At 40.8% G+C, this 19,077-nt stretch overlaps 1 protein-coding gene across 10 annotated transcripts in view; it reads right to left on the reverse strand.

Annotated features, from left to right (window-relative positions):
• RIPOR3 (RIPOR family member 3) overlaps nt 1-19,077 on the reverse strand; it is a 55,458-nt gene that overhangs the window by 1,720 nt on the left and 34,661 nt on the right. For 9 of the 10 annotated variants that reach the window (XM_026099631.2, XM_026099630.2, XM_064521498.1 and 6 more), the window contains 11 exons: nt 17,611-17,756; nt 10,150-10,279; nt 8,570-9,151; nt 7,237-7,376; nt 6,215-6,347; nt 5,324-5,432; nt 3,950-4,111; nt 3,617-3,775; nt 2,328-2,530; nt 1,956-2,039; nt 945-1,035 (listed from right to left, as the gene is read on the reverse strand). In XM_026099631.2, the coding sequence (XP_025955416.2) occupies nt 945-1,035; nt 1,956-2,039; nt 2,328-2,530; nt 3,617-3,775; nt 3,950-4,111; nt 5,324-5,432; nt 6,215-6,347; nt 7,237-7,376; nt 8,570-9,151; nt 10,150-10,279; nt 17,611-17,756 (1,939 nt within the window). Of the gene's footprint in view, nt 1-944; nt 1,036-1,955; nt 2,040-2,327; nt 2,578-3,616; nt 3,776-3,949; nt 4,112-5,323; nt 5,433-6,214; nt 6,348-7,236; nt 7,377-8,569; nt 9,152-10,149; nt 10,280-17,610; nt 17,757-19,077 lie in introns of those variants that run through there. The other variant, XM_064521501.1, reaches the window with a different exon arrangement.

The raw sequence follows: 19,077 nt of genomic DNA on the forward strand, positions 1-19,077 counted from the left end.
GATTTGGAGTGTCACATTTGGAAAACTTGTAACACATGTAAATCTGAGTGTGTTTTTGTGAAGTAAGTCTGGATATACAGAACTAAGCCTGAATCTAGCTGCTTATGATGAACAGAATTGGGCAATTAGTATCTATTATCTTTTAGGTAACTGGACATCCTGTCTAGCTGCTATGTGTTTAAGATATTTGGTCTAGGTATTTCCCCTTTCCCTTCATTAGGCATTACATGACAGTAGCAAGATTAGAACATTGACATTTTATTAGCAGTTCAACACCACTTGAATGTGTGCTTGAATTCTGTAGAAGTAACAGGTAATGAACGAGTATAAGACCTTGTTATATCTGTACTCATTATCCCTCCAGTATTCAGTGGAGCAGTTTGGAGGAGAACAGGAACATCAAAATTAGAAGTAACCAGTCAGTTTCTAGGTTACTGCTGATGAGATTACCAGGCAGAGATAGTCTGTTGGTGTTACGATACATAAAAGATCTTTCAGTCAGTTTAGTAGAGCTAGAACAGGGCTTTATTGTGATCTGCCAGGTTCAAATGCCATTTTACCAAAATCTAGGAGGGAAAAATTGCTGATGCCAGTACTCCATTAATAAGTACTCCAGCAGCACTGTCAGCACGTTCAGTACCTATCTGCCACCCCTTTAAACCCTTCAGTGGTTCTTAAAGCACTTTATCCTACAGTAATCTCCTTGGTCTGAGTCTACAAACTTTAAAGGGAGCCTAATACTTACTATATGTGGTATGAAGTTTATCTTAACAGTATCAAGCAGTTGCTCCTGAAGCATTTCTGCAGTCTTAGATGAGTTCAGGCTGAACACATAGGTAGAGCTTCAGGCCTATTTTGGTTTTATTACATATGGTCATATTTCTCTACATACGACTCTTTCAGAATCTATATATATATTTTTTTAAGTTGTACAAAACACTTACCAAATGATAGAGTTGTTTCCCTGGCTGCATTTCGAACTTCCTCTGTTTCAGATTGGCACAGATGGGCAACCTCCTCAATACTTTCTACACCCTGTTTGCAAAGAGAAAAATAGCAAAGGTAGCTTTTTAAAAAGCATTTTGATTAATATTTTCAGCAAAGTGAACACATACCAACTTTACTGTGCTCTTTACTCTCCCAACATATCAGATTGCAGTTAATTATTTTTTCTGAGCATAAGCTTATCTCTGCCACTTTCTCTCCTGTTTCAGGGCATGAAAAAGCATTAAAGTTCTAGGGCACAGTTCACTGCTGCTACATTAGCATAATACACAATAGGGGATCAGGATTTTAACTGAAAGAGTTAATGCAGGTTAATGCAAGGGCAGCTGCTACTTTGCAAATCTGACCTTGAGAATAAGACTCAGTGGCTTTTGGGGCCTATCTTGTGACTGCAAGATTGTAGAAACTGTACTGACAATAATCTCTTGTGTGTAAACAAATTTATTACAGATTTGTGGGACGCTAGAAGGCTTTAAATCCACTCTGACAGTTTCTTATAATAGCAATGCAAATATTTCTTATATTTTGTGCCTATGATCAGCTATTGTTAAAATAAGATGAACTGATTTAGCTTTAGATTTCTAGATTTTATTGACTACCTAAATAATTGATTCCATTGCTCATTTTTCCACATGCTAGATGATGTCCCCCAGTCAGAGAGCAGCTGTTGTCCTGCACCATTAACAATATTGTAGAAGTTAGAAAAGAACCTTTCTAACATTGTACTCTGCATATTGTAGCAAATCTAAGATTGCAGACACTATGATTGCAGCTCCCTGTGCCTGCTGCCTTTTGAATAATAGCAATAATAGTCCAGAACTCCAGAAGCCAAAATTCCAAATACAAAGAATTTGAAAAAATAATTTTGACAGCCTAAAACACACTCTTGCATTCAACAGTTTTGGACAGATGGACACAGTAAAAAAGTAAGTAGAAGTTTAAATGCTTACTCTGAGGTTTTTGAGGGCCAAACATGCAGCTTGCTGAAGTCTTGCATCATAGTCAGGTAGAACATCGGTGTAAAAAAGCAGAGCCTTGGTGGGGGGGGGGGGGGGGAAGGGGGAGAAAAAAAGGCTTTTAAAGCTCAACTGTAATCAATCAAATTCAGATTGCCAGCATCAGCCCTGTTTTACCTATCAGCACTGTTTTACCTATTTGAAGCTAAATTAAGAATGTAGATGAATCACTTCAGCACTCTTTTGCTTTAGTTTCTAGTTAATAGATTAATGAAGTGCATAGAGGACAAAAGTGCTCTTCTAGGACAGAACAAATTGCATGCATTTCAGCATCTTATTAGGAAGGATGATGAGAAATAGTTTTACCTTTTCCCTAAAGTTCTTGTTTGCTGCTGCACGGGAGAGGCAGGAAGTGGCTGCTTTGCTGACACGGTGGTTGCCGTCTAGCTGCAGAATCCCAAGTAGCCGTAAAGTCTGCGGTAGAGGTTGGAGCTTGTTCAGTCGCTTTCCTTTCAGTTTCTTAAGAGTCTTCAGCCGTCCAGGGCACTGTAGCTCCTCAATTAGCATTACTACAAGTGAAAGGACTCAACTTCACTGACCAACATATGAGGTGTTCCTAAGAGGAGACAAACTGCCCTCTAGTTATGTCTCCTTCAGCCTCATGTAGTTAGTCACACGGATAGTAAGCAACCCTGGCGTGGCAGGAAGCAAATCAAGACAACTGCCCCTTTGACCATCCTGTCTTTCCCTTTCATTGTTTCATTTCCTCCTAACTCTGTCCAAGAAATGGAGCAGTGACTATATTTCACAATTGTTGTTCACAAGATGCAGCGAAGCCCTGGTCCTTTCAACAAAATACAACATACACTGCAAGAGAACTCCTGCACATTGGGACTGGAGGACAATTTGACTAGTCCTAAAATAAGGAAAAAACAATCAAGCAAAATATTTCTTTAAACATCTCTCAAGCATCTAGCAGTACTGGTCAAGGAGAGACACCTATATCTTTTCAAAAATAGGAAATCAAGCACTGGACTGACCATTTGAATTTGAAGAATATTCCAGCTGTTTTTCACTGACTAGTAATGCACAAGTTCTCATTCCCCTACCAGATAAGTCATCTGTATCAAAATAAGACTGAAAGTACAGCCACTATCAGGACTATTTTTAAAATAATTTTTCTCTGAAACAGACTAAATTTTAAAGTCCTTTCATATGTTGGGCTAAATTTGTATTAGAGCAAATGTGTATTAGTGACCTGGAATTTAACACTGTTATCTGTGTCTCATTACAGTTGTTATAGTCACACAGAGCTACAGACCATTTACACAGTCTTTGAATATAGGTGTAGATTGTTGCCAACTTAGTTTCTGCTTTAACTTCAGCATATTATAGAACCCCCTTTTTTTAACGGCATTGAGGTAAACCCTTCCTTTGCACTTGTTTCATTTCTACCTTGTTAGATGTGGACTAGGTGGGAACTAGGTGCGTCTTTCCTGTTCTAATTAAAAATTGCATGGGCATAAGGGCAATTAAAACGGAACCGAGTTGGCAACGCTATGGTAGGCTGCTCTCTGCTCTGAAAGTATGTCTTGAGTAGTAGCCAACTGCTGGCCTTGTCAGTTCAAGTGAAGGAGCCAAGTACCTGCCATTACCTTCTTTAGCAAGTTTTCCCAAGTGTTTCTCCAGGCTGGTAATATGGTGCTTCTCCAGGTAGCTACAAAATTGGAACAAAGTAACTGGTTCTGTCTGAAGGTACGGAGAGGGGAGCAACCCATCACAGGTGACAATCTGCTCCAGCAATCTCTGCAATACTGAAGGTAACACAGAAAAGAACAAATGAGAAAAAGAAAGAATGGTTAGGCATGAGATGCTTTAAAATAACTACATAAGAGTTTTAGTTTATTTTTAAAATGCACAAAGACAACCTTTAGCCTTGCAGTATGATAAAACCCAAGTGGCCCTATGTTCAAGAAATGGACTGGTACCTGCTTCTAATTGACCAGGGTATTTTTCCTTCACTTTGAGCATCAGTATGTACTTCAGTGCATGACGGAACCTTTCTACTGAAGCAAACAAGATGCTGCCAGGCTCTGCAATGTCACTCCAGATTTTCAGAAAATGCTTCTTCTTTTTAGTCTTCTGAATAACTGAAAAAATAAGTTTTACAAAGTCAGTGAGCTCTAGTGGATTTTGGACTTTACATGAGAAATTAGGTACCAGATAGCATATCTAGAGATGTGTCAGCATAACTTGTATTTGCATCATACAGCTGGCTTTGTTCAAAGCTGGAGGTTCCTGCCAGTATTTTAAAATCTTGCAAGTACTGATTTCAGCAAGCTGGGGTTGAGGTCCTAAACTGTCGTAACGAGACCTGAGTAAGATGCCTGGCAGAGCTCTACTGCCCCTCAATTCATTATTCATTTTTCCCCTGGCATCTGAGTCGAGTTTCAGAGGCACTTTCTCTTAACTTTGACTGTTCCCACTTCTACCAGTGTGAGCTGTGTCACTGCTAAGCATTTTAGAGATTCTGCCTTATGTAGCCTCAGGAGTGCAGAACTGAATCCCAGTGAACAGGCTGAGGCATGCCTCCTTCCATCAAGGACCTCTGAAGAACACTTGAAGGAATACTCTGCGGTTTCTTGCTATCATTTAAACCCTATCATTTCTTGCTCTTACCTGTAGAAATGTTGAACCTGTATTCTATATTTCAGACTCCTACACTTTCCCCATCAGATTATCCCAAAGACTGTTCCTTGCTCTGGGGGCCAGTTTATTCTCAGGTCTTTCAGCATAAAAGCTATGTCAGCAAGTGCTTCCAACTAGAATTTGCATTCCTGCCACTATATGTTACCAAGATGAGAACAAATAACTTCAAAGTCTCGCATGGTGCCTTTATGATTTTTATGATCTTGAACAATCAGTGAAGGAAGATAGCAGGGAAAGGGCTGAGATGGGAGAGAGCACACCCCAAACTCTTCTTGCAAAGGTATACAGAAGTTAGGCTGTTTGCTTACTAAGTAGAAGCATAAATATAAAAGGAGACTTAAGGCTATTTTGCCATTCTTTGACCACAAACTCCATCTGTAACATCCTTGTTTCTAAGACACACTGGTCCAGCTATTATTTTTTGAGCAAAACTTCTTCAAACCTTTTCCTTCCTTGCAGTGAAAAAAAAAAAAAAGAATTAGCCCCTGTTTTTTCTAAGAGCTTACAATTTATCTGTAAGATCTGTTTTAATAACATGAATATGAGCATGTAAGGAATTTAGACTGAAACCCTGATGTGTCTGGGACAGCATAAGCAGTGTTATCTGGACCTCTCACACCTCTGGCATGCCTTGGCACGGTACAGTTACTCACTCTCTTCAACAGACCCATCCAAGACTTCCCCCAGGACTTGTGTCTGCTGTGACACTTCTTCCAAAAGGCTCTCCTGGACAATCTGGGCTACGTTTGGTGACCTCAGCTTCTGAAATACAACATGCTCTTCTCAGTAGCTGAAACAAAGGCAGTTATCAAGCTCAAGAGGACAATGGCTTTGTTTCTTAGAATCGAGCTTCTAGAATCAGTGGGAAAACACCAGCTTCTCTCAAAAGGCCTCTTTTCCCATCACACAGTGGACTGGTCACCTCTGAGTGCAAAGCTGCTCAGCATAACAGGATGAGTAAAACACATTCTATGGCATAGGCTGTCCCTGCATTAGGGATTCTTTGCACCTATCCTTTGACGACTGTATAGCAGACCAGTACTAATAGTTAGGCTGTCCTCTGCTGCCCATCCTCATCAGAGGTGATACGTTGTTTGAAGACAATAATGTGCTTGAGTACTATAACTGAAATGAATTGAAGCACAAGGTCTCAAAGGACATCTCTACAGTCCTTGCATATCCTGCATACTACCAGTTTCTTTCTAGTGGTAGTATTTTTTCACTGATAGAAGAGTGGATCACCTGCTATCAGTAATCAACCCAAATCTGTCCTACTTCACCTGCAGCCTGCTCACCATTCCTTTGGGCACAGAGTGATTATTTACTGCTTCAGCTAAACCAAAAGGCCAAAAGAGAGCAGCAGAGCTTTTTTCCAGCGTTTGTATGATGTGTTCTGTGCAGCGTGTACACACTGCATTGTTGCGACCTAATTTCTATCCTGAGTCTTTCAACTTTTGTAGGAGAACCAGCTACATATTTATGTTTGTCCATAATTAGAATCAACAATTACAGTCTGCCCTGGAAACCCACAGGCTATTCCCTACCTGCAAAAGGGATTTGCACAGCTTCAGATGAGTTATCAAAAGTGTGTCTAAGCTGTCATCACCAGTAGTTACATCTCTTGCTTCTGTTTTCATGTCACAGCTCAGGGACTGCAATGTGTTGTCATTGTACGTGCTGTATAGATCAGGAAAAAATAAAAAGGAATTGAAATGTTACCCCAGCACAGTGATGCAGGAAAATCTCAAGAGAAAGAAAAAAGATTCTATTTAAAGTTCCTGGATACATTTAGCCTCTAAAATCCTACATTTTCACTGTGTAAGGATGAAGACATGCACTCTCACTAGTAGCCTTTGACCAAGTTGCAAAGGTACAAACCAGATGGCACTTAACAGGTAACAGCATTTTTGATTGCATTTATAACACTTCCTTAAAAATTTCATTAAAAAGACTTAAAAAGACTGATCCCACAAGAAAAACATTTTAGAGAATCAATACTAGAAAGAGACTTCCAGATAAATGAATTGATTTGCTAGCTCATTTGCAAAAGCAATATGCACCAAAACAGACCAATTCCTTGTTTTTCTCTGAAACTGATGATATCGGGAGTGGAATAAGCATCCCAGGATCAGGCTCACAGCTCTGGAGCACAAGTTCCAGTGTTAAGTGACTTGCAAAATGTAAAACTGAATCCAGAAGAAAGAAGAGGTAGAGGAGCTCTATGAGTTACTCCTTGCTCTTTCCCTTGCCAGTGCAGAACTGTTCAGCATCACTCAGACAAGCCTGTTCCCTACAGTCTAACAGGCCTTCTTCCATCATCCTATGCTGGGAGTATCATTCTGCAATATTGTCCAGCAGTTTAATTTAAGTTTCCTACCATTTGGTAGGTATTCTGAATTGTACATCTGAGAGCATTACCAAAAAACTGGTCTCTCTCCTGGATGGTCCTACCATTAGCAGACCTGCACAGTCATACTTAGCTGAGTCAAGCATATCAGTGTTTCTGGGATCAGCCTTCCTTGCCCCTTTCCCTCGCCCCCTTTAATGAAGGGCTGCAGATACATACCTGATACTGGCTGTTCTTATGCTTCCAAATAACGACAGCTCATCAGCACTACAGTCAGTATTCAAAAAGTCAAAACTTTCCATCACTGTCTCCACCATTAAACTTTCCATAGATAAATGTTTGTGAGGAAGTGTCTTTAGCTGTTTTTAGAAAGGGGGAAAAACTATTGTTATTTGCATGGATCAAGCCATTTTGCAAGAGTTCTTCAACGATTTTCAAATTGCTCTTAATAACAAATCAGTTTGCTGCTACACTCATTTTATTCTTAACACGCCAGGGAAATTAGCTCTTTGTACATCACTCTGATCCCAAAATAATGCTGCTAATTAATTTCATGATATACTTCAATATTTTAATCCATCTTTACTCCTCTTTGGGATTCCCATACATGCTAATGTTGGTATGAGAGCTGACTTTCTCTGCATCCATTAGTACAATCTTCACTCATTCCCTGTTTCAGATCTAGAAGTAGCAATTTGAGGGGTCTGTGGCATGTCAGCACAGAATTTGCCACTTAAAAATCAATAGTAGGTTCCACTATTGGACAAAAATCAATAGAGGGCACCAGCACTCTCCCCCCGAAAAGGCTGCTGATCTGGCAGCACTTTTATTTTTTAATTTCTACTTTTTAAAGTGTTGTGTTGGACTAGGATGTCAGTGCAGCATTGTTAACAACATTTTTATTCCAGACATCAACTGAAGTCTTACAGTAGACTCTCTCCCAAGCCTGCATGCTGGCCCCATGTACTACAAGGCGAATTTGCAATATAATCTTTCAGAAAGCTCTTATCTGGGATCTTTCCTCTAAAGAAAGAAAAAATTTCAGCACTATATGGTTGAAAGGCTGGCTTGTCAGACAGACTGAACTGCCTGCAGAAGCATAGGTGACCCTACAGAAACATTATATTTGGTGAGCTGATGCAGTCATCTCAAGGTATATTAAATCTGGAAAAAATCAGAAAAGTATCTATTTGCATGTCACATAAATTAAAAGCAAGACATAATGCAGAGGCTCTGACATACAGTTCAGATCCTGCTTAGCCCAGACTATTTCCCGCTTTGACTAGATGCAGCTTGTTAATCTCCTTTTCTGGATCACTGACCCAAGCACAGTATTTGAAGGCTGTCCCTGAGAGATGCTACTGCGGAGTTGGTTCTTGAGGCTGCCTTTTCTGAGTGGTGCCTGACCTCTGGTGGCCAAACGTACTTTTGAGGGACATGGCATTGACACATTCTAATATCAGAATTCACAGACAGGGTCATGAAACTTTTACTACTTTCAGGAGTAACAGTGCAAACTACATCATCTCCCAAGAGTAAAATACTACCATACCTTTAATTTATCCCTCATAGACAAAACCTGGTATTCCAATTTCTCCAGTTGGGCTTGCCTCATATCCTGCAATTTCAGCAAATTTAATATTTCTAGGAGAGTCTTATCGATTGACTTTGCACATCCATCTAGTTTTAGGTCATTTTCAGCATTCAAGCTTTTCTGGCTGAAGTTTTCTTGCTCTGTCAAGCGGCGATTTCTGGTCTGGTTGATAGAATCTCTACTGCCTTTGCCACGAATCAGAAAACTAGATGGGGTATTTGGAAATCCATCCATACATGGAGTCTTCTTCAAGATATCCAGAGTTGCGTGATTTGGAAGAGGATGTCGTTCTTCTGCACTAGTCTCCTGAATAATTACCAACGGCAATGTCCTATGGCCTAGAGCTGGAGTTGTATTTCTGGATTCTGTCCCTTTCTGATCCTCAGAGCTGAACGAGTCTGCCTCGCTTGTCTCTGCAGCACTGTGAGGTTTGCTCCTTGGATGCACACCGAAATCACAGGCAGCCAAGTAGCTCAATATGCTGGGAGGCTGAGCTTCATCTTTTACATCCCCCTGGTTCTGTCTTTGTTGCAAAGCAGACTGCAGCAAACAGATTCGTAAGTGAGCATACATATAATTGATAAGCACGAGATACCACCAAAGACAGAAAACCATTCTCTCCTGTTCTTGGAAACATGCACACCCAAACTGATCAGAAACACAGGGCTCCTCTGCACAAGGCAACCAAGCCAGCGCTGACGGGACAGAAGAAATTGTCGAAACAAAGTATGAAGAGCCTAATAGATGAACTGAGTGGAGTTATGCAGGAGAGCTTTTATGTGAAAGTTACCCAGACAGCAATAAAACTGTTTCTGGAAAAAAGAAAACTTGCAAAGCAGTTTTCATGTCTCATCAGCTCAGAACAGCTTGTGAACATGCAGTTAGAAGAAACATTCATTTTTAAGAATCCAGCATTTCCTGTATGTGTAATAACCTTGTTTCCAAAAGGCTATATACTCTTCTGCTGAATTGGTGAGACAACACCAACTCTGGCTTAGAGCTGACATTACAGGAACATATGTGTGAAGTTACCAGTATTTGAGACATGGCAGAATTAACAGGATCATAATGAAATACATGTTAGATTAAAACTGTCTTGAATGCATGGGGAGGAGGACAGATTTTTCAGCTCATTTGGGCTACAGCTGCCAGAAAAGTGGGGTTGAGGTAGAGGAAGGGGTGTTTCACATGGCACCCCTAAGACACCGTTCTACTTTCTGATGAGACGGCTTGGTTCTTAATTTGATTCCCACTGTAGACTATTTGAGTGTGTGCCCACAGCCCTACCCTTCTGGCTGCCAAGAAGAATATTTAGCAGTTTTTTTTTTCTTTTTTAAAATCTAAAATGGAACTCAAAATAAGAAGGATTCAAAGAAGAAATAATGAATTCCCCAAATAAGCTACGATGCCCCTGGTGTTTTTACACCCAGTGCTAGGTGTTTTCACATTTCCACATATATTCTTTAATAGCCTGATCTAAGCCAGATACCCAGTCCTAAGGTCTATGCTTTTTATTTTGTTTCCCTCAACATACTCACCAGGTAATATTTCTCTCTGAAGCTGGGAGTATTCGGTGGCGTCCAGTTGTATAAAGAACTTTTCCTGCTACCCACAGAAAACTTGGCAGTGGTTCCAGGTGACAAAAACAGGTTGTCTGTGTCAAAGGGGCTGTAGTAGGAGACACAAAGGCCTGAGTGTCAGTAAGACCAGAAAGCACAGAGATGTTTAGCAACAGGAATGGCTGTTAGGATTTGGATTGTGAAATTTAGTAAACATTTAGACATTCAGAGGGAAGAAAAAGAGAAACTGCCTCTCTGACCAATTTCCTTAGTTTCACCAGCAGAGAAAGAGGTAGACAAAAAGATCATGCATTTTACACAGAATCCTCCACACCCTTTAGACAGAGACCTGTGCCACAGCCTCTGGAAGAAGAGTCCAACAGGCTAAAAGTCCGAGAAGAGCTATCAGTTCTTCTGCAGTGTCCTACTCAGGTAGCAGTGTCAGCAAGCACAGTATAGGTTGCTTGCTTACAGCCACTGGACACACACCACCCCAGCTAGGAAGGAGATACAAAACATGTAATAAAGGAAAACTGGTTAATTTTCCCCGTAAAAAGCACACACTGTCTGGAAAAGCCTCTATAAACCTTCTTAATCCTGCAAATATTTTTAAGTAACTGCTTTGGTTGGCAGAGGGAGCTTGTATAGTAGTATATGGCAAGCGATGTGGTTAATACAGTCATGGACGAGCCCACAGTTCCAGCCCCGGAGGATACTGGCTATGCTCTAAGAGAGCTGGACAAGCCCTGCTCTAAAGGTTTCCCAATTACCTACCACATCACAGCCGTTACTTTCCCAACTCCTTTGCAATCTAAGGAGACGTGGATGAACTCACTCCCAAAACACACCTCAGGAGAGGGAAACGATTGAAAGCTCAGTAGAGCAAGGCTGTTTTCACTGTGTTACTTTTGTTCCCTACTGATATGTCTTTTGGTGCCAAAGGAAAGTTTATTTTTACAGTTAAGCACTGACATTTTGAAAAAAGCTAACTGGCTATAGCAAATCAGTAATCTCATAGGTATCAGTATAAATAAAAAGACCAAACATTAGTATGAAGTCAGCTACATTTAGCTGTACCGCAAAGAACCACTGGAAGGTCTGAAAAGATGCAAATGATAACAAGGACTAATTGATTACAGAGAAATAAACTTCTGCTCTTGAGTAAAAGCAGAGCTCCACTTCTCTATACCTTTTCATGTTCCGCACACAGTTCTCAGCAGCATCCTGCAGCGGACAGTACCACCGTCGTCCTCAGCACGGAGGTAACACTCTGTGAGCTTGCCCAGTACAGGTTAATTGGCTAAATTAACCAGTGTTACCCAGCTGGGGTTCATCAGACAGGCCAGTTCCATGGAGCCACATTAACAACCATCTGCATTGTCTCACTATGCACAAAATAAATCCAGTTTCTGACAGTAAGAGCCTTTAGCCAAAGCCTGCTATGTTTACTGATGAAAGCAAATTACTTCCATCCATAGCGTTTCTTAGGAAGAGACACAGCGATCCATTCCTCAAGTTTTTCATTTTTAGCTTTTAATACAGCAATGCAGTAATGCAAAATTACACTTTGGACAGGAGTGACAGGAACAACAAGCTAAATCCATTCTGCCCATAACTACTACAACTACTAGAATCCTCTAGCAAAAGATAGCTCTTCCGCTGCCCTCCCAGCAAGCACGCACTCACTGTTACCGCAAGGCAGGGTAACGAGCAGGGAGAGCAAAGAGGAAGGTGAAGAACAAAGCCCAGTCTAAAACATCTATCGTCTCTTGCCTGTAAGCTTTTTGGGCACAATCTGTCCATGCTGGGACAGATGTAAGGGTCCATCTCTCCCAGGGCCTTGACAGAGGCCAGCAAGTGCTCAGGGGAAAAACACAGGAAATATGTTGAAGAAAGTTGGCCCTCCCCAGAGGCATACTCAAACTTCAGACAATTTGTAGCTTAGATCTGTTAGGCATCACCCTTTGCAAGCAGACCATCGTTTGTAACAGTCACCAACAGCCGCACCTTTCCTTAGTTCATCTAGTCACTTCCTGAGCTCACCGACATGAAACCTTCATGTAAGGCAGAGGTATGCAGAAATTTCATTATTCAACTTTGAATTATGGAACGAGTACTTTTATTTGGGGTGGCCTCTGTGACTGTACTGACAGAGCAGTGAATAATCACTCCCTAGTCATGCTCCCTGCAGTGAACATGCCTAATACAATTTAACTTTACAACATTTTCCAGGTTGAAGACTTCGTCTATTTAGTTCCTCCTCATAATGAAAGTGGCACCACACCTCTGATCATCTCCATTGCCTTCCTATCCCCATTCTACTTCTATATGGTCAAATACATTTTGGCATTTGGTTATGACTAATTACAATATTGGCACTAAGTACCTGACTCTACAATACCATCATTTACAGAAGGCCAATGTTAACGCAGTGTACGGCACTCCTTTAGGTAAGGGAACTTAGCACCATTGCAGGACTTCAGCGTTCAGATCCAATCTGTACATGCCCAGCCTAATCTTGAAGAGATTCACTGTTCATCAGAGCTTGTTTCATAGATTGAAACTCCCATAACACCAGAAGCTTCAGATCTACACAGATTCAGAGATGCCTCAGCCTTGATGGTACTGAGCCATAACCACCAACCAGTGGAGGGGTGAAATGCTTGAGACTTCTACTATTTCTACCACTCTGTTGCATTTTTCAGTTGGGTACGTACTGAGGACACCTTCTGGTTTATGTCCTCAGAGAGACGTAAGTAACCAGGCAGAACATGCAAGACCTGAACTCAATTCTGTCTTCAGCCCTAGAGGATCTGAATTTCCTTCTACATCCAAGACAGTGCCCTAATCACTTCCTTCCTGTCCCGTCATTCTATATATTAAACATCCATAGAGCCTGGAGGGCTGGTGGTGGAAAGACTTGTCTCAGTTCCAGACTCACATCTCAATTCCAGACTCACATTAACACAAACAATCCTGCTCAACTGGATTAAGCTCAGTTATTAACAAATCATGAGATTTCTCTTTTTCCTATTGAATGCAGGTGAGAATGCCTAAGCAAATTTAATAGGATAATCATTATTTGGCGTCTGCTATTCATTAAAGCAAAATAACCACAAATTTCAAGGTTATTACAGATTGTTATAGGACTAAGACTATAATACTGCTCCCAGCAAAAGCACAGAAGTACATTGTTGGGCTACTTCCTAAAGATACCTGTGTGAGTAACTATCTGTTCAGATAAATTTTGGTTTAGAAAAAACAAGACTTTTAGGAGGGATGTATCAAAAAAGCAGACTTTTTATTATTATTATTCATGGAGGTTAGTTTCCCTTCTACTCCATCAACCCTTGTGCGCCAGGCCAGCACATGTTCCAAACAGGCAGAAATTACCAGAGTGGTCCTGGCTGGATGGTATGCTTAGATCGCCGTACAGAATGTTTGCTGAAGTCCTGAAAAGAGAATACAGACTTTCTCTTTGTTTTTTATATAAGGGACAGAATTCAGACTGCTGTTTAGGTTGGCCAAAAAACCAAAGTCTTCTGCCAAGTTAGCCTGCAAAGCAATTAGACAACAGGCCCAAGCTCATTCATGCTACTCACAACGCAGTCTATAAAGGAGTAGAAGGAACTTTTATTAGAGCCCAGAAGACTAGTGCCTTAGTTAAAGAAAATACACGTTTAGAAGTGGAAGAATGATCTACATTTGGATCTCTCACACAGAGGATCTAGAGTGAAAGCTTGGCTCCGAGGGAAGTTTGGGCATAGCAGCTGGATTTGTTTAGTTATTCTTAATTCAAAGAAAAAAGCAGCTGTTATTTCAAGTGCTTTATCTTTTAAAATAGAAGGCCCCCAAGTTATCACCATGCAACTACTCTTTTCTGTAAACAACTTCAGCAAACGGGCTGTCAAAGAGGAGAGGCCTGCCAGTTCCGTGTAGAAGCGCTCTGGAGAATCCACTTGGTAAGACACCAACACATTTCACAAAACTTAAGCACAGCAGAGACACGCGGCTGGAATTCTCTCGTACAGCGAGAAATTCCACGTGGGGATTAACCCCAAAGAAAGTGTGTCACCGCTAACCCTTCTCCCAGCTCAGCTGCTGCCAGCTCTAAAAGCTGGGTTATGGTTGTCCCAAAAGTGCATATATTGCCAGTCAAAAGCTACAGTCTGGGCAGTGAGCTACAGCAACAATCCAGTGACAACATAATTTAAATTATATATTTCAAGAAAATATTAAGTCACAAAAACTATTTGCTTTGTGGAGATTTAGGCTCTTATTTGAGAAATGATGAAGTATCCCAGAACAAGAAGGGGTTTCCTTGTACAGCCCTTCTGGAAGAAGGGATTACATACACATGTATTTATATAACTTACTGACAGTTAGGAAAGGCAAGCAAGTGGATTGAGCAAAAGTAAATATGAAGTGATACTATCTGTTAGAGTGCCATTTGTATATGTTAGCAAGAAGAGATTAGAAGTGATCTCTTCCAAACTCCACCATGAATGTGCCATCCCTCAGTGCAGCACTTCCTAAATTAGGGCATACATAGATTTTATACCCAGTTCAACAAAGAAGGTATGTCTCCTTTCCTGCACAAGTGTAGCTTCTTCAGATGTTAGACCTGAAGTGATAAGGGGAGTCCTTACTTTTTCCCCTATGAGAAAAACACCTCTGCAAAGAAAGCATTCAGAGCTGCAGTCCTTTCTGCCCTGACAATGTGTATAGGGCTTTCGATCATTTCACATCCAGAATAAAGGCAATGGAAATTCTGGTGGTGTTTGTGTGGGGAGGGATGGGGGGGTGCAGATGACACCGGAGAAGGAAGGAAGAGGGGGGGAATTTTGTTGGGGTTGTATAGAAGAGCCCATATATCCTCCTACACCTCTCTTCCCTCTTTCATTCCTCAAACCTAAGAAATACACATGCCAAAATAACAAAATATTTTAATTGGCCTTGGGTTAGAGAAGAGCTTTCATTTTAACTGCTACATCTATACTCAAACACAACAAAATCCTGCAACATCCCCATTCCACGTACTTTTCACTACCTCTACCCAGAAGGTCTCCGCTTTCAGATTCAAATGGGAACACATGCATATCTAGGCACGAGTAAGAGGAAGTTTCACAGGGCGTATGGTGCAAGATCACAGCGCAGAATCACAGTAGTCAAGGCTTCTGGAATGAGGCTTTGTTAGCCAACTAATTAGCAGCTCAGATCCTCAAATAAGAAACACTGGGGTCTCGCAAGTCTCAGAGCAGCTGCACCTCACCAAAACATGTACTGATGCCCAATGTTAGATCTCGGGAGGACAGACAGTGTCATAAACAACAGGTGCAGGCAGAACTCCGCTGTGCGAGTTTATTTCTCATTGACTTACAGCAATGTGCATGTTTGAAAATAAATTTCAGATGCTGTTGCCAAGGGTGATGTTTTAGCCCAATTACATTTACAGTTCAACAGAATAGGTTTTCAAGAACTGCAGCATACACAGAGACGCTCAGAAAACTGTATGTTGATCAATAAAGCTTTTTTTTTTTTTCTTCCTCCCCCCAGAAAAGTGATCCGATACTCTTTATCAAAACTTGGATATGAATTTCAATAGAAAACCTTTAAACAGCATTTCTGTTAGTGGTTAAAAAGACTGTGACAAGGCTTAGGTCAAATGATGCTTCCAAATGTTCTTAAGAGTAGAAACAGGATATTAAGACCTGAAATTCAAGTGTGATTATAAGATGCATCTGGTTACTTTATCCCAAGGGCAGACAAGCTTTTCTCTTACTGAAAGACCTACTTGGCCCTCGGTCACATTTGGCAGGCTGCACATTAAACATACATACAAGCTTTTTTATTTTTTAGATAATTTTAACAAAACAAGAGGCCAACATGGCCAGAGGAGAAGAATTGTATAAGGCTGAGTCATGGGTGAGTCTGGTCTGCAAACTCCCTCCCCTTCCTAATCTAAACATTGTTCCTGTTCTCCTTTTCCTGGAGAGAGACTAGACCTACAAGTCTGGTCACAAAGTGGCCTTTCCAGTAGGCCCTTATCATTAGGCATGTTCAAAGGCCTCTTTTCCATGTTGGGCTGGGAGGAACTAAGCACTACAGTAAGCCATAAGTAAAAGTACAAGTGAAGAGTGCCCACTATACTACTGGGCACTTTACCAAGATGGCTAGATTTAACTCCTGAACAGTAGTAAATGGAAACAGGTTAAGAAGTTTTGATTTGTTGTAGGCAAGACTCTCGGTATGGCCTGACAGTCCCAAGCATTAAGCTGCTGTCTTGGCTTCCCAAGAAAACAGGATTTCTTTCCCAGCACAGTCAGATCTGCTGTTAAGTTTGCAGAGTTACATACCTGCTTTCCACATTAGGAAGAAGGGGGGAAAAAAAACAAAAAACAAACAAAAAAAACACCATACCCAGTAGTTAGCCAACCATAACTTCCTGCATTTAAGATTTTTTTTGAAAATGAGTGACCTGTTTTTGAGAATCTCTGAAGAAGTGAGGAAAATGATGTTATCACATGACCTGTAGTCATCAGAGCCACAAATTATAATATACCAGATACTGCTGTTGGGAAAGGACATGAGGCTCATCACATGCCCACTTAAGACACAGCCAAACTGAGTATAGAAGATACAGCCTAGCAAGACTTCAGTGATACATCTGAATCAGAAGATACAGCACTACTTCAAAAATCAATGGTGGTATGTCTAGAGTAAGGAAAAAGCCTCAGTGCGGCATCCACAGAAGTGAGCATTTGCCTTTAATAACATCAGTAATTCACTACAAAAATAAATCAATTTACAAATTTAAATTATAAAACAATTTCTCAAGTCACAGGCACCATGTAAAAAAGAAGCTATTTTAGATGTGCATTTATAACTGAACTTCCCTGTAGTGCACAGACAGGCCTCTTACTCACAACTATGATCATAGTGTAAATATAAAGGAGCTAAGTCTTTGAAGAAGCTTCATTTTTAAAGAATTGTGGACTAGTAACAGTGATTGCTCTAAATTTCAACCATACTTTTTACTGTGCCTAAAAGCTGTTATTCTCAGCTTCATTTCATCACCTTTAAGTTTTATTGTTCATGATTTGTAGAGGTATATACACTGCTTAAAACTGGAGTTGAATGCTCACTCTGACAAAGTAGTAAGCTAAGTAACAGCTAAGTGTAGCCAGCCATGGTTTTGGTAACACCAGTACAAAAAACTGAAGGGTCACAGAAATAGGGACCATCTTCCCCCCCAGGATCGAGATCAGGCATAGCAGCTGGGGTTGTTGTGAGAAAGCACATGGCTGCTATCTATCCAGCACCTGCTCTGCAAATAGAAAGGAGGACTACGATGTTGAGCGCTGCTAAATGACACATTAAGGAGCCTTTAGTTTATTTCAAATTTTTAGCTCCAGCTTTTTAATTTGAAGCCGTACTTACTTCCAGACGACCTCCAGTTGTAGCTTGATGGTGCCCAGCTCAGTTATATCCACAATGATTGCCTGAGGCTTCGTTGTATAAAAATTTATGCTGTCACATGTCACCACACCAACTAGAATAGTGGCCAGTCCTCGCAGTTCTGTCACCTGCGGGAACAAACAGATCCGTTTTCATCTTGCCAGACAATCCTAAGATTCACATGCATGAAAGGGCTCCGATGCCCACAACAAACTTAAAACTTGGCTACTCAAGGCTGGGCTTGTAAACTGTTGTGAGCCAATATTCCCACAAGGACCAGGTCATGGACAGCTTCCAACAGAGAGGAGGCTCCTAAGCGGGAGAGAGAGCAAGCTGTATAGCACTTCTGACAACACAACGTGGCTGACTGTGACTTAAGAGGTAAGTTTTGTCTGGAGTTTTGACAGTCCTGGCTCTGGAATACACAAGTAATTGTCTTTTAGAGTACAGCCTGCTGCACATATTAGAGTATTCTAATAAGCCTGACTTTCAGAAAAATATGCAAATAATACAAATATCTGCCTACCTACACTAGGCTACTCCAGCTCTCACTTGCCTGAAGACTCTGGAAGCCCAGCTGTCTATATTCACTATGACCTTTTTAACTGTCATGAGCTCAGCTGTAGACCAACAGCAGAACCTACAAGTACAAGTCCTTCTTCTAAGCCCACAGGAGACTCCGAATTTGTTATCAATAGCTCAGGCCTGCAGTTTTTCCAGTCTTGCACTTTGCTGCTTCTGCTACTTTAAAAACCTAATAAAATATTTGCTAATAAATATTTGCTATACAAACATACTTCTATCTGAACATCATATTGTCCTGCCACATCTAACACAAGAGCACAAAGCAGCACCAGACTCAGCACAGACTTTCAGCACAAGTGCCAAAAGTCCACTTCAGGAATTACTTAACTGCCTACATCTCCTTTAAGAGCTAGTGGAAATTATGTTGCTAGGCTCTTTTTGGAAAACTGTCTTTTGCACTTCTGAAGATTTTTTTTTTTTTTTTTTTTTTTTTTAAACCTACTAGGTATTTGTACCAGGTAAAAATTAAGTACAAGGTGGAAAGAGCAAGAGGGTGTGCAGAACCTTAGTTAATAGCCTTTCAAGCTGACAGAAAGAGTAAAACATTGTATTAGCTCTCCCAAAACTTTAAATGATTCATCATCACACAAAGGAATATAAGTCTTTACAACTATTATGAGAAGACAGGCACATGAATTAGTCTCTCACCTGGTTTTCATTGTGCAGTGGTGGCAAAAACATGTTATAAGCACATTGCTAAAGGCTGTGCTGGCAAAATGTCAAAAAGTCTATCCTATATAACCCAGTTCTTGCTTCCAGATAGGAGGGGAATCTTGCAATAGCTGTTTTACACAGCAGCCAGAACTTGAAACCATGTGCTGGCACCGTTTCCTAGTAGCACTGGATCCAGCACAGCCCGTAGTC

Source organism: Dromaius novaehollandiae, chromosome 16 (genome assembly GCF_036370855.1).
Source record: "Dromaius novaehollandiae isolate bDroNov1 chromosome 16, bDroNov1.hap1, whole genome shotgun sequence".
NCBI lineage: Eukaryota > Metazoa > Chordata > Aves > Casuariiformes > Dromaiidae > Dromaius > Dromaius novaehollandiae.